At 40.2% G+C, this 14,122-nt stretch overlaps 1 protein-coding gene across 3 annotated transcripts; it reads right to left on the minus strand.

Moving 5' to 3' along the window:
• Nucleotides 1-1,840: 1,840 nt before the first annotated feature.
• LOC147863203 (uncharacterized) lies at nucleotides 1,841-7,043 on the minus strand. Of its 3 annotated transcripts, none has more exons than XR_015529937.1 (4): nucleotides 6,634-7,043; nucleotides 4,482-5,065; nucleotides 2,372-3,147; nucleotides 1,841-2,255 (listed from the first exon to the last, which is right to left on the minus strand). XR_015529937.1 is itself a non-coding variant. In XM_087321189.1 (3 exons), exons 1-3 carry the CDS (start codon nucleotides 6,839-6,841, stop codon nucleotides 2,539-2,541), a joined length of 1,401 nt encoding a protein of 466 aa, XP_087177315.1. In that variant the 5' UTR covers nucleotides 6,842-7,043; the 3' UTR covers nucleotides 1,841-2,538. The 3 variants fall into 3 exon arrangements, 1 of the variants encoding a protein (XP_087177315.1); XR_015529936.1 differs by having other exon boundaries at nucleotides 1,841-2,303; XM_087321189.1 differs by having other exon boundaries at nucleotides 1,841-3,147.
• Nucleotides 7,044-14,122: the final 7,079 nt, after the last annotated feature.

Genomic DNA, 14,122 nt, shown 5'->3' on the forward strand with positions numbered 1-14,122 from the left:
TCTCCAACAGATTTTCCCCCTCCTTCGACATGCCAGCTCCTGAAATCTACAAGTCGCACAGTAGTGCCAGAAGCGAGGCACTACGAGGTCGAATTACCCCAACTTATGCTTATGGAACCAATGTCCTTGTTTACTTCCCAGTTCGGCGACGTGGTCTCAGCGAATCCCTCATGCACCAATGGATCGGCCCATTCACTATAGTTCATGCCATCAGATCCACTACGTATTTGCTCCGAGGCGATTCCAACGGCCGATTCACCTCCGCCCATATTGCCCACATCAAGCCCTATGCCACCCCAAGCCCATCTTCTAACTCTCGTCCTTTTCCCATGTCGTAAACCTCCTTTTTGTTTTCGGGGGGGAAATGTGGTGTGCATGTATTCCTTTGTGCCACCCTTTTAGCACACCCTTTTTAGCATGCTTGTAGCTAAGCCAACCACCCTTTTAGCACACCCTTTTTAGCACGCATGTAGCTAAGCCAACCCAAATGGGTACATTCTTCAAAGGAATGAGAATATGATAAAGGCTTAGAAGGTAAGGAATGAGAAAGGCTTAGAAGTTTATGCTCATATATTGATAAATTTGTCCCGAACATATATCAGTAACAAGCTGGAAAATGAATTCGGTTCTAATAGAATGCAATTCAATATAGTGGCTACATCAATAAAATGTGTTTTAAGGATGTCAGAGGACCAAGTTTTGATTTACTCGAATTGTGATAGTTTGTAATCTGCACATTCACAAAGATATGCAATAATACAGAAGTAGATGAATCTTGATTAGGTGCAAGACATTTTAAGGGGGAGGTGGATTATGAGCTGCAATGGGTGTTTGACATGGGACAACAGATCAGGGAGATATTGGGTTAGACCTGGGTAAATGTTGTTAATGGTGTGAGTTATATCATACAGTAGGTAGGTTAGGAGAGTATTGTTTACCCAACATTTGAAAAAGCAGATTTTTCTGTCATGGGGATATGTAAGATTTGGTTAAATTTAGAGCTATGATTTAATTGGAACTTGATACTGCAATCATGATAGATTATATGATCAAAACATGGTACTGATCATGTTCATTAAAATCTGATATAATTTAATCCAAACCCAGTAAATTTCTTATCCTCATATGAGATAACAATGCTAATTGAATATTGCTCATAATAGTGTGAACACAACAAGTCCAACGAGCACAATCTTGTCCTCAACAGACGTCAATCTAAACAATGCTCCAATGTCCTTATTATGGATATTATGAGATGGTTCCAATTACACTTGTGAACTTCACATTTCAATAAATTATCATACCATTCAAACATAAAATTTATCCACCAGCAGAGTTGATATTAAGCCTTGAATGTTGTCAAAACAAAGTTAGGCATCAAACACTTCATACACCCCAGCAGCACCTAATACCTAGCTTCTTACTGTTGGCTCTCAATTTACATTTTGCTCTGAAGGTGGATTGACTTGTTTATGCTGTGTGAAACAAATATTTGAATTAACCAAAATCCATCACTGCACGCCTGCAAGAAATATTTTTATCACCCATAATATTAAACTAATTTTGAATTCTAGAATCATTACAATCCATTAAATGTAACGATCAAACTATCCACTGTGATAATGATTGAAAACAATGTGGCCAAATACATGTGATTATTTGCTGACCTTAACTAAACTAACATACGTGTTTGCTGATAATGAAGAGATTGACAATTTTGAAATTAATAGAGATAGATACTGAGAATTAAGTCAAAGAATATGTTCCTGTGGCTACTCAATCTTGAGGTTAATCGTGTATTTGAACACATTTCTTACTTACAAATGAAGTCAAAAACGAATTCAGCAAAAAATAGTATACTGCAAAAATCAGTCCAGTTGAACGCTAGTTTCGGATAGTAATGACAGCAGCAGATCACTTATCTGGGTTTAACATTGATCATTAATGATAATAGATCGTGAAACAGTAGCAGATGACATGTCTGGGTTTAATATGGTCATTACTGATCATAAGTAGTAAAATAGTAGCAGATCACATATGGTCATAAATGATATGATCAAACTACACCTGAATTCAATGACTCCCTGATGTCGCAAAATTCTCTCTTTTTCCAGTCTCTGATCTAACTTTCTAGATAATACAACATTTTATGGGAAGTTTGATCCTCCTGAATTACACAGGGTTCCCATTAACACGGGTTATGGTTACAAGCTTGTCAAGAAATCGAAGTCTCCAAGCATTTACTGGACTTGACCCTTATGATAGTAAGAAGAAAAATGTTTGTATCCCAGCAAAGAAGCAATCTGTTATTGGTAGAATCGAGACAACAGTTAAGCCAATAAATAAAAAAGCACAGAGAATTAGTCATTACCTGGATGTTAATTGCAGAGAGAAAGCTGCACTAATCCATGACTCTCATCAGCATTGGAATGAGAATTGAATAATTCTACACAATAACGTCTGTCTCTACCATCAATGGGGAGGATTTTGTGATGATATACATCAAGGCAAGAGCAAATATAAGATGATGTTTCAAGCTCAGCTAGCATTTTTTCTAGCAGTTTTTTTTGGACGCTTTGCTACTGGCTCAGTTTCTTTGGTTTCTCCCACCGATACAATCACTTTGCTATCATCAGGTTTGTTGTCGACAAATGGCCTCTTCAGACCTTCCGCGTTACCAAACAACCATGGCCATGGAGCAAGCGTAGCATTATCAGTATCCCCTTTGTTTGCATTATCCATTATCCGCATTTGCTCATACATAGGATATGGTAGGTTGGCTAGGCTCTCATATAAAAGCCATTCTGAAGGTTGACCTGGTTGATGTGGAATGATTGCTCCACTAGGAACTGAGCTTGTGACCACAAGTTGAGTTGACGTATCAGAGACAAGTTGAGAGGCAGCATGCTCAATATTTGAGTTAACTAAGTTCTTCAGTGTTCCACTTGTACTTTTTTCTTGAGAAGTTTCATTAGTCTGTTCAGTTGGAGATTTATCACTTCCTTCTTCTAGCCCTTCTTCTAGCTCCTTTGCAGGCTCCGTTTTTGAGCTCCCCCTACCAGTGTCATGTTTACTACCTCTCTCGATAAATGCAAAAACCTCCCTTCTTGATCGAAAGCGACGCTGTGAAACGGGATCTAAGAAGTACTGTACAAAACAATTCAGTACAAAGAGATTATATAGTTACTGAATAGAATGATGGGTGCAGATATCATTAATTATTCACAGACATAGTCCTCATTGCATTCGTGAAATGTGTTTGGAAAAGAAAAACATACTGGCATGCATGTAGCTATGTCACAATACAAAGAAAATTGAACTTATTAGTCACTAAAACTTGTTTTGGCTTGTGCAAAGTGGTCCATTTTTCAGTTTCTGTCCCTACAATTTAAGATTTGAATGGCTCCAAGACTGCTAAAAACAAAGACCAATAAATATTTTACTTATGAATTTCTTTATAATTTTGTTTTTCTCATGTTTTGTTTTCCTCACGCTTCCTCTTCTGATGAGAGAAAAATAAGATTAATGGCTAGCACTAATTTCCATATACTTGTGGCCCTTTCGATAAAGCATTTTAGATATATTGCTGTCTTCAGTAATGCAATAATTGCAGTACTTACAACTCTATTCATATAATTGGAGGATTACAAAATAGTCTCAATGGAAAACTTATTATCTTTTTGGAACAGACACTGAGATAAGAAGGCCACAAAGCTAAGATGATTGAAAGACTGATGTAGGAAATCGTTGGACCTCCAGCCCCCGAAGACAGGTTGCCAATGTCAAGGTAAGATCATAACAGCACTAAATTTTCAGCATCATTCAGCTGCATTGTCAACCAATAGAGAGACCGTAGTTGCTAGTTGAATATGAAAAGCAAATAGTGGACATGCATTTTCATGCTTCCTTTTGCAAACACCTACCTTATTTGTAAAGAAAGTATGAAAATATATTTGAGTTATAAAATATACACTCTATTATCAAATTAATTTCTGAGACGTTTATAAAGGCTATGGTCAATCATACTCATTAACAAGAACACGAAAACAAGTTGGAATATGATAATAGATCTAAACATATATTATCGCAATTATCATCATTTGGGAAGACCTTACAGAAGCACAGTGAGGTAGACATAATTCCTTTGAATATCAAAACTTCCGGAAGTATGACATAAATGACAGTAATAAGTAGCTATCGTGATGAACCTGTCCCAAAAAAGAGGGGGAAAAATAGCAAAAAATGGGAAAGAACTCAATCAAGAGTTTTTCAAAATGTCATTTCTTCTAGCTGTGAGCAATTTTCCTCATCAGTACAGCAATATATTGATTCTACGAATGGAAAACGTTTAAGATGCGATCATAGGCCCAACACTATCTTTATCAACTGTCACCTAATACAGTTCCTCGCATTTCATGCATCATGTCTTACTTCTATCTTCATGATGACTATGACACTGACACAGTACCAAGAAGTTTTACCTTATCTTTTGCACCAGCGCTACTTCCAGTTCCTCTGGTTTTCATCTCTGTGATCCAACCAGGAGGCAGCCAATTAGGTGACTCAACAACTTCGACCTTTCGTGCAGAAGGCTGGGAAGATGCAGCCACTGGAGATGTCATCTCCTCTACAACCTCCTCCTCACGAATGCACAAGGCCAATGATTGATCTGCATCTGCACCTGCATCTGTATCTGCAACATCAGCTGATTCCGATGCCTTTGCATGTTCTTTCAAAACTTTCAGCTTGGATGTTTTAGCTCCAGATTTAGGGATTTTAGAACTAGCATTGGGGCTTTTAGTCCTAACCTTGTGGCTCTTAGTACTAGCCTTTGGAGTTTTAGTACTACCACCCTTTGGGCTTTTGGTAGAAGCCTTTGGGGTCTTTGTACCAGCCTTCTTTCTCGAAGGTCTCCTGCGTCCTCCTCTTACCAAAGATACTTGAGTTTTGCCTTTCTGATCTGGTGTTGTGAATACCCCAGCAGAAGGTATGGGTTCTTGATGTGGAGATTCGGGAAGTATTTCCCCTTTTGTCTGCATCTCGTCTAAACTTTGGTTAGCAAAATCTACAAATTCAGTAATACTAGGATTAGCAACATTCACAGGTAGTTCAAGCTGATAAAAATTTTATTTCTTAGACAATGTTTGGTTAACAAAATCTAGAAATCAATGGAAATTAGCAGTACCAACAATGAGCAAAGATTCACATTGAACAGATTTTTGAGAGTTTCGTTGTCTTAAGCAGTAGGGTTAGAGAAACAACAGAACACAGATTCAAGTTGATAAGAAAAGCTTATTCTCACATAATTCCTGGTTAACAGTATCAAGCAATTCCCTGAAATTAGGGTTGGCAATATTCAGTAAAGGTTCAAGTCAATAAAACTTTGAAACTTTCCTTTCCTTCAGGTTAGAGAAAGAAATGAACAGAATCAAATGGCCTCACATACTCTTTGGTTACCAAAATCTAGCAAACTATTGAAATTATGGTTCACAACATTGAGGGAACGTTCAAGCTTCTCAGATATTTTATTTCTCCCAGACTTAAGGTTAGAGAAACAATGCAACAAAGATTCGGGCTGATGAAATTTTGATAGAATAAAGTTTCAAACTGGTCAACAACTTATGTTCTACCATAATCTTTGGTTCACAAAATCTAGCAATTCGGTGAGATTAGGGTTTACAACATCCATCAAGGTTGATGGTTGTTAGGACTTTGACATTTTTCTATCCTTGGGATTAGAGAAATAACAGAACAAAGTTTCAAGCTGATCAAAAATTTTCATTCTCACATAATTCCTTGGCTTGACATTTTAGGTTAGAAACATTCAGTGAAGATTCAAGCTGATCAAGAGTTTTAGCTTTCTTGCTTTAGGAGTTAAAGGACAAAATGAATTGGAATCAGAGGGTTCAAGAAACAACAGAATAAATGCTCAAACTGATCAGAAAGTTCATTTTTATATAACCCTTGGTTCAGATAATCTAGTAATTCACCAAGATTAGGGTTTTACACATTTACTAAATGTTTAACCAGATCTTAAATTTGAATTCTACCTAGAGTTAGTGTTAGAGAAATAACATAACAAAGGTTGAATTTCATAAAACACATAATATCTCAAACATCATCGGGTTTAGTAAAATCCAGTGGAGGCTTCAAATTTTTGAAATTTCTCCTTTGGCTGGGGTTAGAGAAACGACAGACAAAAGGCTCAAGCTGCCAAAAAAGTTCCTTTCCCATACACTCCTTGGTTAGAAACATGCAATCAAGTTTCACCATTTTGGGGAATCTTCATTTGTCTTAGGGATAGACAAACAACAGAATCAAGATTTTGTTTGTCTTAGAATTAAAGAACAAAGATTCAACCTGATAACAAATGTTCATTCCTCAACATACTTTGGTTAGAAAAACCCAATAAGGGATCAACAGTTGTGCATACTTGCATTTGCCTTGTGTTTAGAGAGACAATAGCAGAACAAACGTTCAAACTGTTAACAAAAGTCGTTTCTCACACACACTTGGGTTAGAAGAATCTATCCAAGATCATCAGTTTTTAATATTTTCCTTTGTTTCAGGGTTAGATAGACAAAACAGAATAGAAAAACAAAGGAAAAGGTTAGAGCTTGAAAAATAACTCACCTGCGTTTACATTTCCAGAAACTTCTGCAGGTTTGGTGTCATCAACGACCACATTATATTTCATGGCCCAAGATTCGATCGTCTGCAGCATTTCCTCAAGAAAGAAGATCAGATCGTTTCCACTCCTCGCACCAGAAGATATGAGTTCGATGGTCTGAGCCATGTCCTGAAGAATTTCTCGAAGAGCTTCGATATTGTCATCGTCCATCTCTTTCAATCGCTGTGCAAAGATGCGCTCAGAAGAAAGTGGAAACGGGGACGCTTTTTCGTCGTTGTAAGAAACAAGAAGATCAGAGGTAATGGGGTAGGATCGAAGCTTTCGTCTCAGTTCCGGGCTATGGCGAAGGCACGCAGGGAAAAGGCTTGTCTATGGCTTCTTCTGCTAATCGACAACAGCAGAAGCAAGTGACGGTAGTGTCTCTCTCTCTCTCTCTCTCTCTCTCTCTCTCTCTCTCTCTCTCTGTGTCTCTGCCTCTGCCTCTGCCTCTCCATCCGCTATGTGTTGTGTGTGTGTATGTAATTTGTATATGTATGTAATTTGTATGTGTATGTATGTAGAGTTGGTTATGTATTTATTTACGTATATATATATATATATACACGAGACTCGGTAATGTATGTATGTATGTATATATATATTTGCACATATACGTATATTGGCAACGATGTTGTTTTGGGCCGGATCGGCTCAGAAGCCGAGAGCCGGATCAGATGGAGATCGATCGGCTAGGCCCAGATCGGTTGAGGAAGCTAAGAGCCGCATCGGATGGAGATCAATCGGCTAAGCCCGGATCGGCTGAGGAAGCCGAGAGCTGGATCGGATGGAGACCGATCGACTAGGCCGAGTCGGATGGAATTTGACAGGCCATTAGGGGCCTGTATTCCTATTTTAGTAAATAAGAATATTATAGGTTGTTAGTGTCAAGCTCAGTTAATGAGCATTCAAGTACTTGTCAGTCCTTCTAGGACTGGTATAAAGAGTGCTCATTGAGCACATTTTATGTATAGAGTATTATTATTTTGAATACGAGTTTTTGTTGTCTACTCTCTTTGTCTCTCTCTCATACTATGTATCTCAATTCTCTGCATATACCTATATGTTGTATTTCCGGATAACCGACTGTTTCCCTTGTGTTTTGCACAATGCTTCCGCACATCATCTTTTACATGGTATTAGAGTGTGAGGGTTAGAAGAATCCTTTGATGCCGACAAAGCGAACAAGACCAAAAACAAGCTTTCATCTTCCGGAAAAGAAATGATAGGACCATGGATAGAGGCATGGGCAGCTTGCTTCCAACAAAGAAGCTCGACAGAAGCAACTACGCATTTTGGTCATACAAGATGCACCAGTACCTACTCGGGCACGGATACTGGAGTTATGTCGAAGGAGCTAATGATGCAACACCGGATTCGACACACACTGATTTTTCAGCCTGGGAACAAGTGGCAAGTAGAGTCCTTTACTACTTCGCATCTAGTGTGATTGACTAGCTACTAAGCTACATTCGGGACGCCAAAACGCCGAAGGATGGTTGGGGAAATTTGAAGAAGACTTTCACCGCAAGCACCACAACCAGAAAACTATAGCTCAGACAGGAGCTAAACAATGTTCGAAAGAGAGATATGTCGATGAGTGATTACACCTCCAAAATCAAGGAAATATGTGACTCGCTCAAGTCTATCAACGTGACGGTTGAAGAAGATGATTTGCCTCGGAGGTTTGGCGCAAAAGCTTGGATTATTCTGAACAGCGATCTGCATGAGAGAGAATACTATTGATTATGGGATCGGCCACAACCGATTATCACTCACAAGTATTTGAAATGAAATGAACAAAAAACTGAATTCAACGACACAGAGACACAAGATGTTAACGTGGAAACCCTGAAATGGGGAAAACCACGGGAGCCCACTGACCCCAAACAGAATCATTATGTATGAGAGGAAATACAATAAGAGACTCAGAGGCGACAACCTCAAGCTCTTCTTCGTCTACAGACGGTTGTAGAGTTACCACTCTCTCACACACTCTCTTTAACACTAGTTACACATGCAACTACCAACTACAACTATTCACAACAATGATTCATGTTCATATCTAACTACTTGCCCTAAGTATATTGTTAATAATTAGGTAATTAACTAGGGTTAATTAGGGTCTAATTACGTGAGTATTGATAAAGTAGTGGAAGATTATGTGATTTGTGTGTGTATGTGTGTGAGAGGAAGAGAGAGAGGATGATACACTTATGAATAATAATATAAATGGGGGATGATTAACGAGAGTGTAGCTAAAGACCTTTCTTTGTATTAATAAGCATCAAAATACAACGATATCCACAATGTGGTATATATATTTCTCATGTGTAAGGGTGCACATGTGTGAGGAGAATATAGGTACAAAGGTGTAAGTCCTATATTAAATGAACATGTGAGTGGAGGATCTAGAATGTATCCCACTCAAGTACAAAATCCTATTTAAGGCTTTAAGGTCAACACACTAACTAGATTCTATCTAGGTAACTACTAAGTTACGTGGTTAACTAAATGACTAAACTAAATTGAGCTTGATATCTCAACACGCCCCCTCAAGCTCAAGTGTGAGGTGTCCGACATTCGGTTTTCCTTTTAGCGTTGTTCGACTTTCGAAGTCGGCTTCTGTTCGGCTTTCGGCGTCGGCATTTTGGTGGCGGCATTCTCGGTTCCTCCTCATCAAACTTGTGATGAAGGCTTGTAGTGTTAGATGGTCAAAGGTCGAGTGCTTCCATTCGTTGTGGGTCACGAGCCACTACCTTCATCGTGAAGGCATAATGATGGGCCATTTCTCGTTGTAGCCGAGTCGAGTGACGGGGATCTTCTCTCTAGATGAGCGTCAAAGTTTTTCCCTCGCCGATGTGATCACCTTCTTTACTCCGGGTGTCCGCATGATGGGTACACCAAATTCATTTTCTACTAAGGGAGTTGACACATCCGAATCATTGTCGTCAGGGACCAACGGATGTGAGAGACCATGTGCGATCTTCACTGGGAACTGGAACACCAACAACTATGAGCTACCATGTGTGGTCCTCACCAAAGACACAAACACCAACAAACGTGAGTGACCATCTCCAGTCCTCACCGGGAATTGGAACGCCAACTAGCGTGAGAGACCATGTGTGGTCCTCACCGGAGACACGAACATCAATGGACGTGAGCGACCATGTGCGGTTCTTATCGGGAACTGGAACACCAACAAACGTGAGCGACCATGTACGGTCCTCACCGGGAACTGGAACACTAACAGTGTGACCGACCATGTGCAGTCCTCACCAGAGACATGAACACCAACGGACATGAGCGACCTTGTACGATCGTCATCAAAGTATAATGTCACGACACAATCATGACATAAAATATATAGTTGGCGAGGATTGAACCTACAACCTCACTTCAACAAGACATCATGCTCAACCATTTGGATATGACCATGTATTTGTATATAATACTTTAGTATTATATATTCTAGCATACAATACATTCCAGAATATTCTAGTCTTTCGTATATTCTAGAGATATTCTATTGTGTATTCTAGACGGGTATATTCTAGAGATATTTGTCGGGTATGTTCTAGAGATATTTCTCTAGTATATTCTAGAAATATTCAATCTCAAAACTTGTATAAATACTTGTAACCTCCGTGCTCCCGTTCAAGGGATTCAACACTAGTCATTGACACATCAATCTAGAATTCTCGTTTCGCCCCATCTTATCTCCTTGATCTTCATGTCTGTCTTCATGCTCTTGTGTCATTCCCTGTCGTAAGTTCCTCGCCTCATCGCTCTGTCGTAGCCTCGTCATCCATGCTCCGTCGTAGTCCATGGTTGGTGTGTGTGTGATAGTTTGAATCCCTTTAAAGGAACCAAGAAGGTTACAAGTATTTATACTCTAAGTTGAAGTACATGCATTAGATTATTTTGAAGAATATTTTGGAACCTTCTAGAACCTTGGAACTTTCTAGATATCTAGAGAGCATACCTAGATCATGTACGTCTTATACAATGATATGTAGATCAAATATATCTTATACAATGCTCATATCAAAGTGATTGAGCATGATGTATTGTTGATGTGAGGTTGCAAGTTCAATCCTCACCAACTATATATTTTATGTCATTGTATTGTGACAGCCGACCTTGTTTGGCAAGGAAGCTCCCCCTACTTCCGAAGGTTCCTCGATGGCTTCCATCTTCTTGTCGAAGGTTTGAGTTTCCTTTGTGACATGGGCTGAATTGACCTCTTCTATCGCCTCGACCTCGTCCTTGGCCACCATTCGAATTTGAGAAGAACATTTGTCCTTCTGACATTTTGGTCTTGGATCAGACGTGGTTCTCTCTGACCAATAACATTGATTGGCGGTCGAAGAACAAATGAGGGTTTTCTCTTGCTAAGATAGACATCCTTATCGGGTCGAACCATTGTGTAAGGCCGCCCAAACATACTTGAACCATCTCGTATTCGTCAGCATTTACGTTGATGGAGCCAAGCGAGTCGCAAATGCTCTTGATCTTGGCGGTGTAGTCCAACACAAGCATATCTTTTTGTTGTATGTTGTTCAACTCTTGCCTGAGTTGAAGCTTGCGGGTGGTCGTGTTGGCGGCAAAAAATTTCGTGAAGTTTGCCCACGCTTCTTTAGGCGTCTTGGCGGCTCGAATGTGGCTAAGCATATGTGGTTGTGGACACATGTTGCCAAGCAATACATTACTCGACTTACTCCTTGCTCCCATGTTGGGTAGTGTTGGGAAATAGGTCCCTCCTGATGGGAAGAGAGAAGAGCCGAGTTCATGAGCAACTCAGCCGAGGCCGAAACCGAAATCGTGTAGACAGCCAACTTGGGAGATTATATCTATAAATAGTCAAAATAAGCCTCTATGGGTTATACTTGTAAATAGTTTGAAAGTTGTACTAGTATATAAGCATCTAGGGCAATCATTACATGTGTATCATCATTGTGAGATAGTTAGAACGGGGAAGTTGTCTCCGTAACTGAGAGAACGTGTGAGAGAGGGAGAGTGCAAGTAAGTGCAACTCTATAGTCGTCTGTTGACGAAGAACTTGAGGTCATTTCCTCTGAGTTTCTTGTTGTACCCCCCTCATCATCATAGTGATCTATTTTGGAGCAAGTGCACTCCACGTGGTTTTTCCCAATTCGGGTTTCCACGGTAAAATCTGTGTGTTCTCTGTTTTTAGCTATTTTGTTCTTCGGTTTTCTGTCTGAGCGTTATTTCTTGCACACAAATATATGAATGGTAACCGGTTATGGTTGGTCACGAGCGCAACAGGTAGTTGGCGTTTGTGATGTCGGGTTTGTTTTCGAGTGCACTAGTGATGTAGCTCCAATACCCTTGGCCGACTAGGTATTGGTTCATCTTGTACTCCCAGGATAAATAATTGCTTCAGTCTAGCTTTTCACTAGGGAGCGAGCTACCCATTTGTGTATTCATACTGATGTACCCTTTTCTTCCTTTGGTCACGTACACATGCTACGTAGTAGCACTACGATAGCAAATAGCCGGATTTGTCATCGGCGTCTCGAACACACAATCACAGAGTGGGGTGGGCTTAGTGGATGTACTAAACCATACGCTTTTGATACCATGTTAATAATTAGGTAATTAACTAGGGTTAATTAGGGTCTAATTATGTGAGTATTGATAAAGCAACAGAAGATTATGTGATTTGTGTGTGTATGTGTGTGAGAGGAAGAAAGAGAGGAAGATACACTTATGAACAATAATATAAATGGGGGATGCTTAACGAGAGTGTAGCTAAAGACCTTTATCTATATTAATAAGCATCAAAATACAACGATATCCACAATGTGGTATATATATACATCTCATGTGCAAGGGTGCACATGTGTGAGGAGAATATAGTTACAAAGGTGTAAGTTCTATATTAAATGAACATGTGAGTGGAGGATCTAGAATGTTTCCCATTGAAGTACAAAATCCTATTTAAGGCTTTAAGGTTAGTACACTAACTAGATTCTATCTAGGTAACTACTAAGTTACGTGGCCGGAAGGGCCACAAAGAAAGTGAGTGTTGGAAGAAGCATGCCAATTTGGACAGAACTGGATTGAGCCGGGGAGATGTAGATAGGCGTCATAGATCACACTTCATCGAAGGGCAAGGGCGAGCTGAAACAGGCCCTACCCTCATGATGAAGCACAATTCTAATCGGATGGGTGCGCATACCTCGAAGCCGGAGGAGGTTTGGGACGTCGATTCCAGAGCTTCCAACCATATGAAGAACCATTCAAAATGGTTCTCCTTTCTTGAGAAGACAGAGCTTCCAGGAGTTGTTGAAATAGGTGACAACACTGCACATCTCGTCGAGCACGTGGGTGATGTACCACTCAGCCATGTCAGACAAAAGGGGGTGATGTGGAATATATTGCATGTTCCGACGATTGCTAAAAACTTGGGAATCTGTCGGTCAAACTGTCGATCAAGGCATGCAGGTACAACTCAATCACCTTGGCTGCTTCATCGAGGACAAGGGTCGGCTGATCGCGCATGGGCGTAGAGACGGGAGGATGTTTATCCTCGAGACCAATGATGTCGGTGACACAATGTTTGCAAAAGGACAAAAGGTAAAATCCGACATCAACCTATGACACAAGCAGATCGACCACATCAATTTTAGAAAGCTTCAAGAATTGCAGTTGGAATGAGTAGTATCCGGACTGCTGAAGTTTAGCGGCTGGAAAGGCCAAGTATGTGAAGCTTGCTAGCTCGGGAAGCAACATAAACTTCTGTTCCCCAATGAGAAGAATCGGAGTCGAAGTCAAAATCGGCTTGATCTAATCCGCATAGATGTATGGGGACCGACAAGTTGCATGAGCATGGAGGGGAGCTGATACTTCGTCTCCTTCATCGACGATTTTAGTCGACACACTTGGATCTACCTAATTGAAAAGAAGAGCGAAGCCTTCTCATGTTTCCGGGACTTAAAGAACCTTGTCGGACGGGAAACTGAATGGAAGATGAAGTGTCTGAGATTGGACGGCGGAAAAGAATACTTTTCCGGCCAGTTCACGAGCTATCTGCAGATGAAGGGAATCCGGAGGGAGTTCTCATACAGATACATGCCGGAGCAGAACGACATTGCCGAGAGATGGAACCGGATGATGGTTGAAGCGGCTAGAGCGATTGGAGGAGAAGAGCATGCCAAGAATCTATTGGGCCAAAGCTATCCATACAATTGTCTATATTTAGAATCGGAATTCTGCCTTTGGAGCAAAGATGTCACCGCATGAGCTATATTTCGGGCGCAAGTCATATATGTGCATATACCAGACAAGAGAAATGGCCAGATTTATTGCTACGAAAACTACGGTAACAACTCCTGAATTGGCTTACCAATTTGTTGACGAGTTATTTCATTTTTATGGGTTACCAATGGATATCGTGAGTGATCGAGATCTGAAGTTTACTAGTGACTT

This window comes from Azolla caroliniana, unplaced genomic scaffold (genome assembly GCF_043228905.1).
Source record: "Azolla caroliniana isolate FFs.n. ecotype wild unplaced genomic scaffold, voAzoCaro1.0.p SCAF_6, whole genome shotgun sequence".
Lineage (NCBI taxonomy): Eukaryota > Viridiplantae > Streptophyta > Polypodiopsida > Salviniales > Salviniaceae > Azolla > Azolla caroliniana.

Excerpts from the sequence above, each read along its gene's own strand:
- LOC147863203 (XM_087321189.1), bottom strand. The coding sequence starts at position 6,841 with ATGGACGATGACAATATCGAAGCTCTTCGAGAAATTCTTCAGGACATG. Across the intron at positions 5,066-6,633 it reads TTCTGGAAATGTAAACGCAG|ATTTTGCTAACCAAAGTTTA; the intron begins GTGAGTTATTTT and ends CTGAATTTGTAG. Across the intron at positions 3,148-4,481 it reads GCGCTGGTGCAAAAGATAAG|TACTTCTTAGATCCCGTTTC; the intron begins GTAAAACTTCTT and ends TGTTTTGTACAG.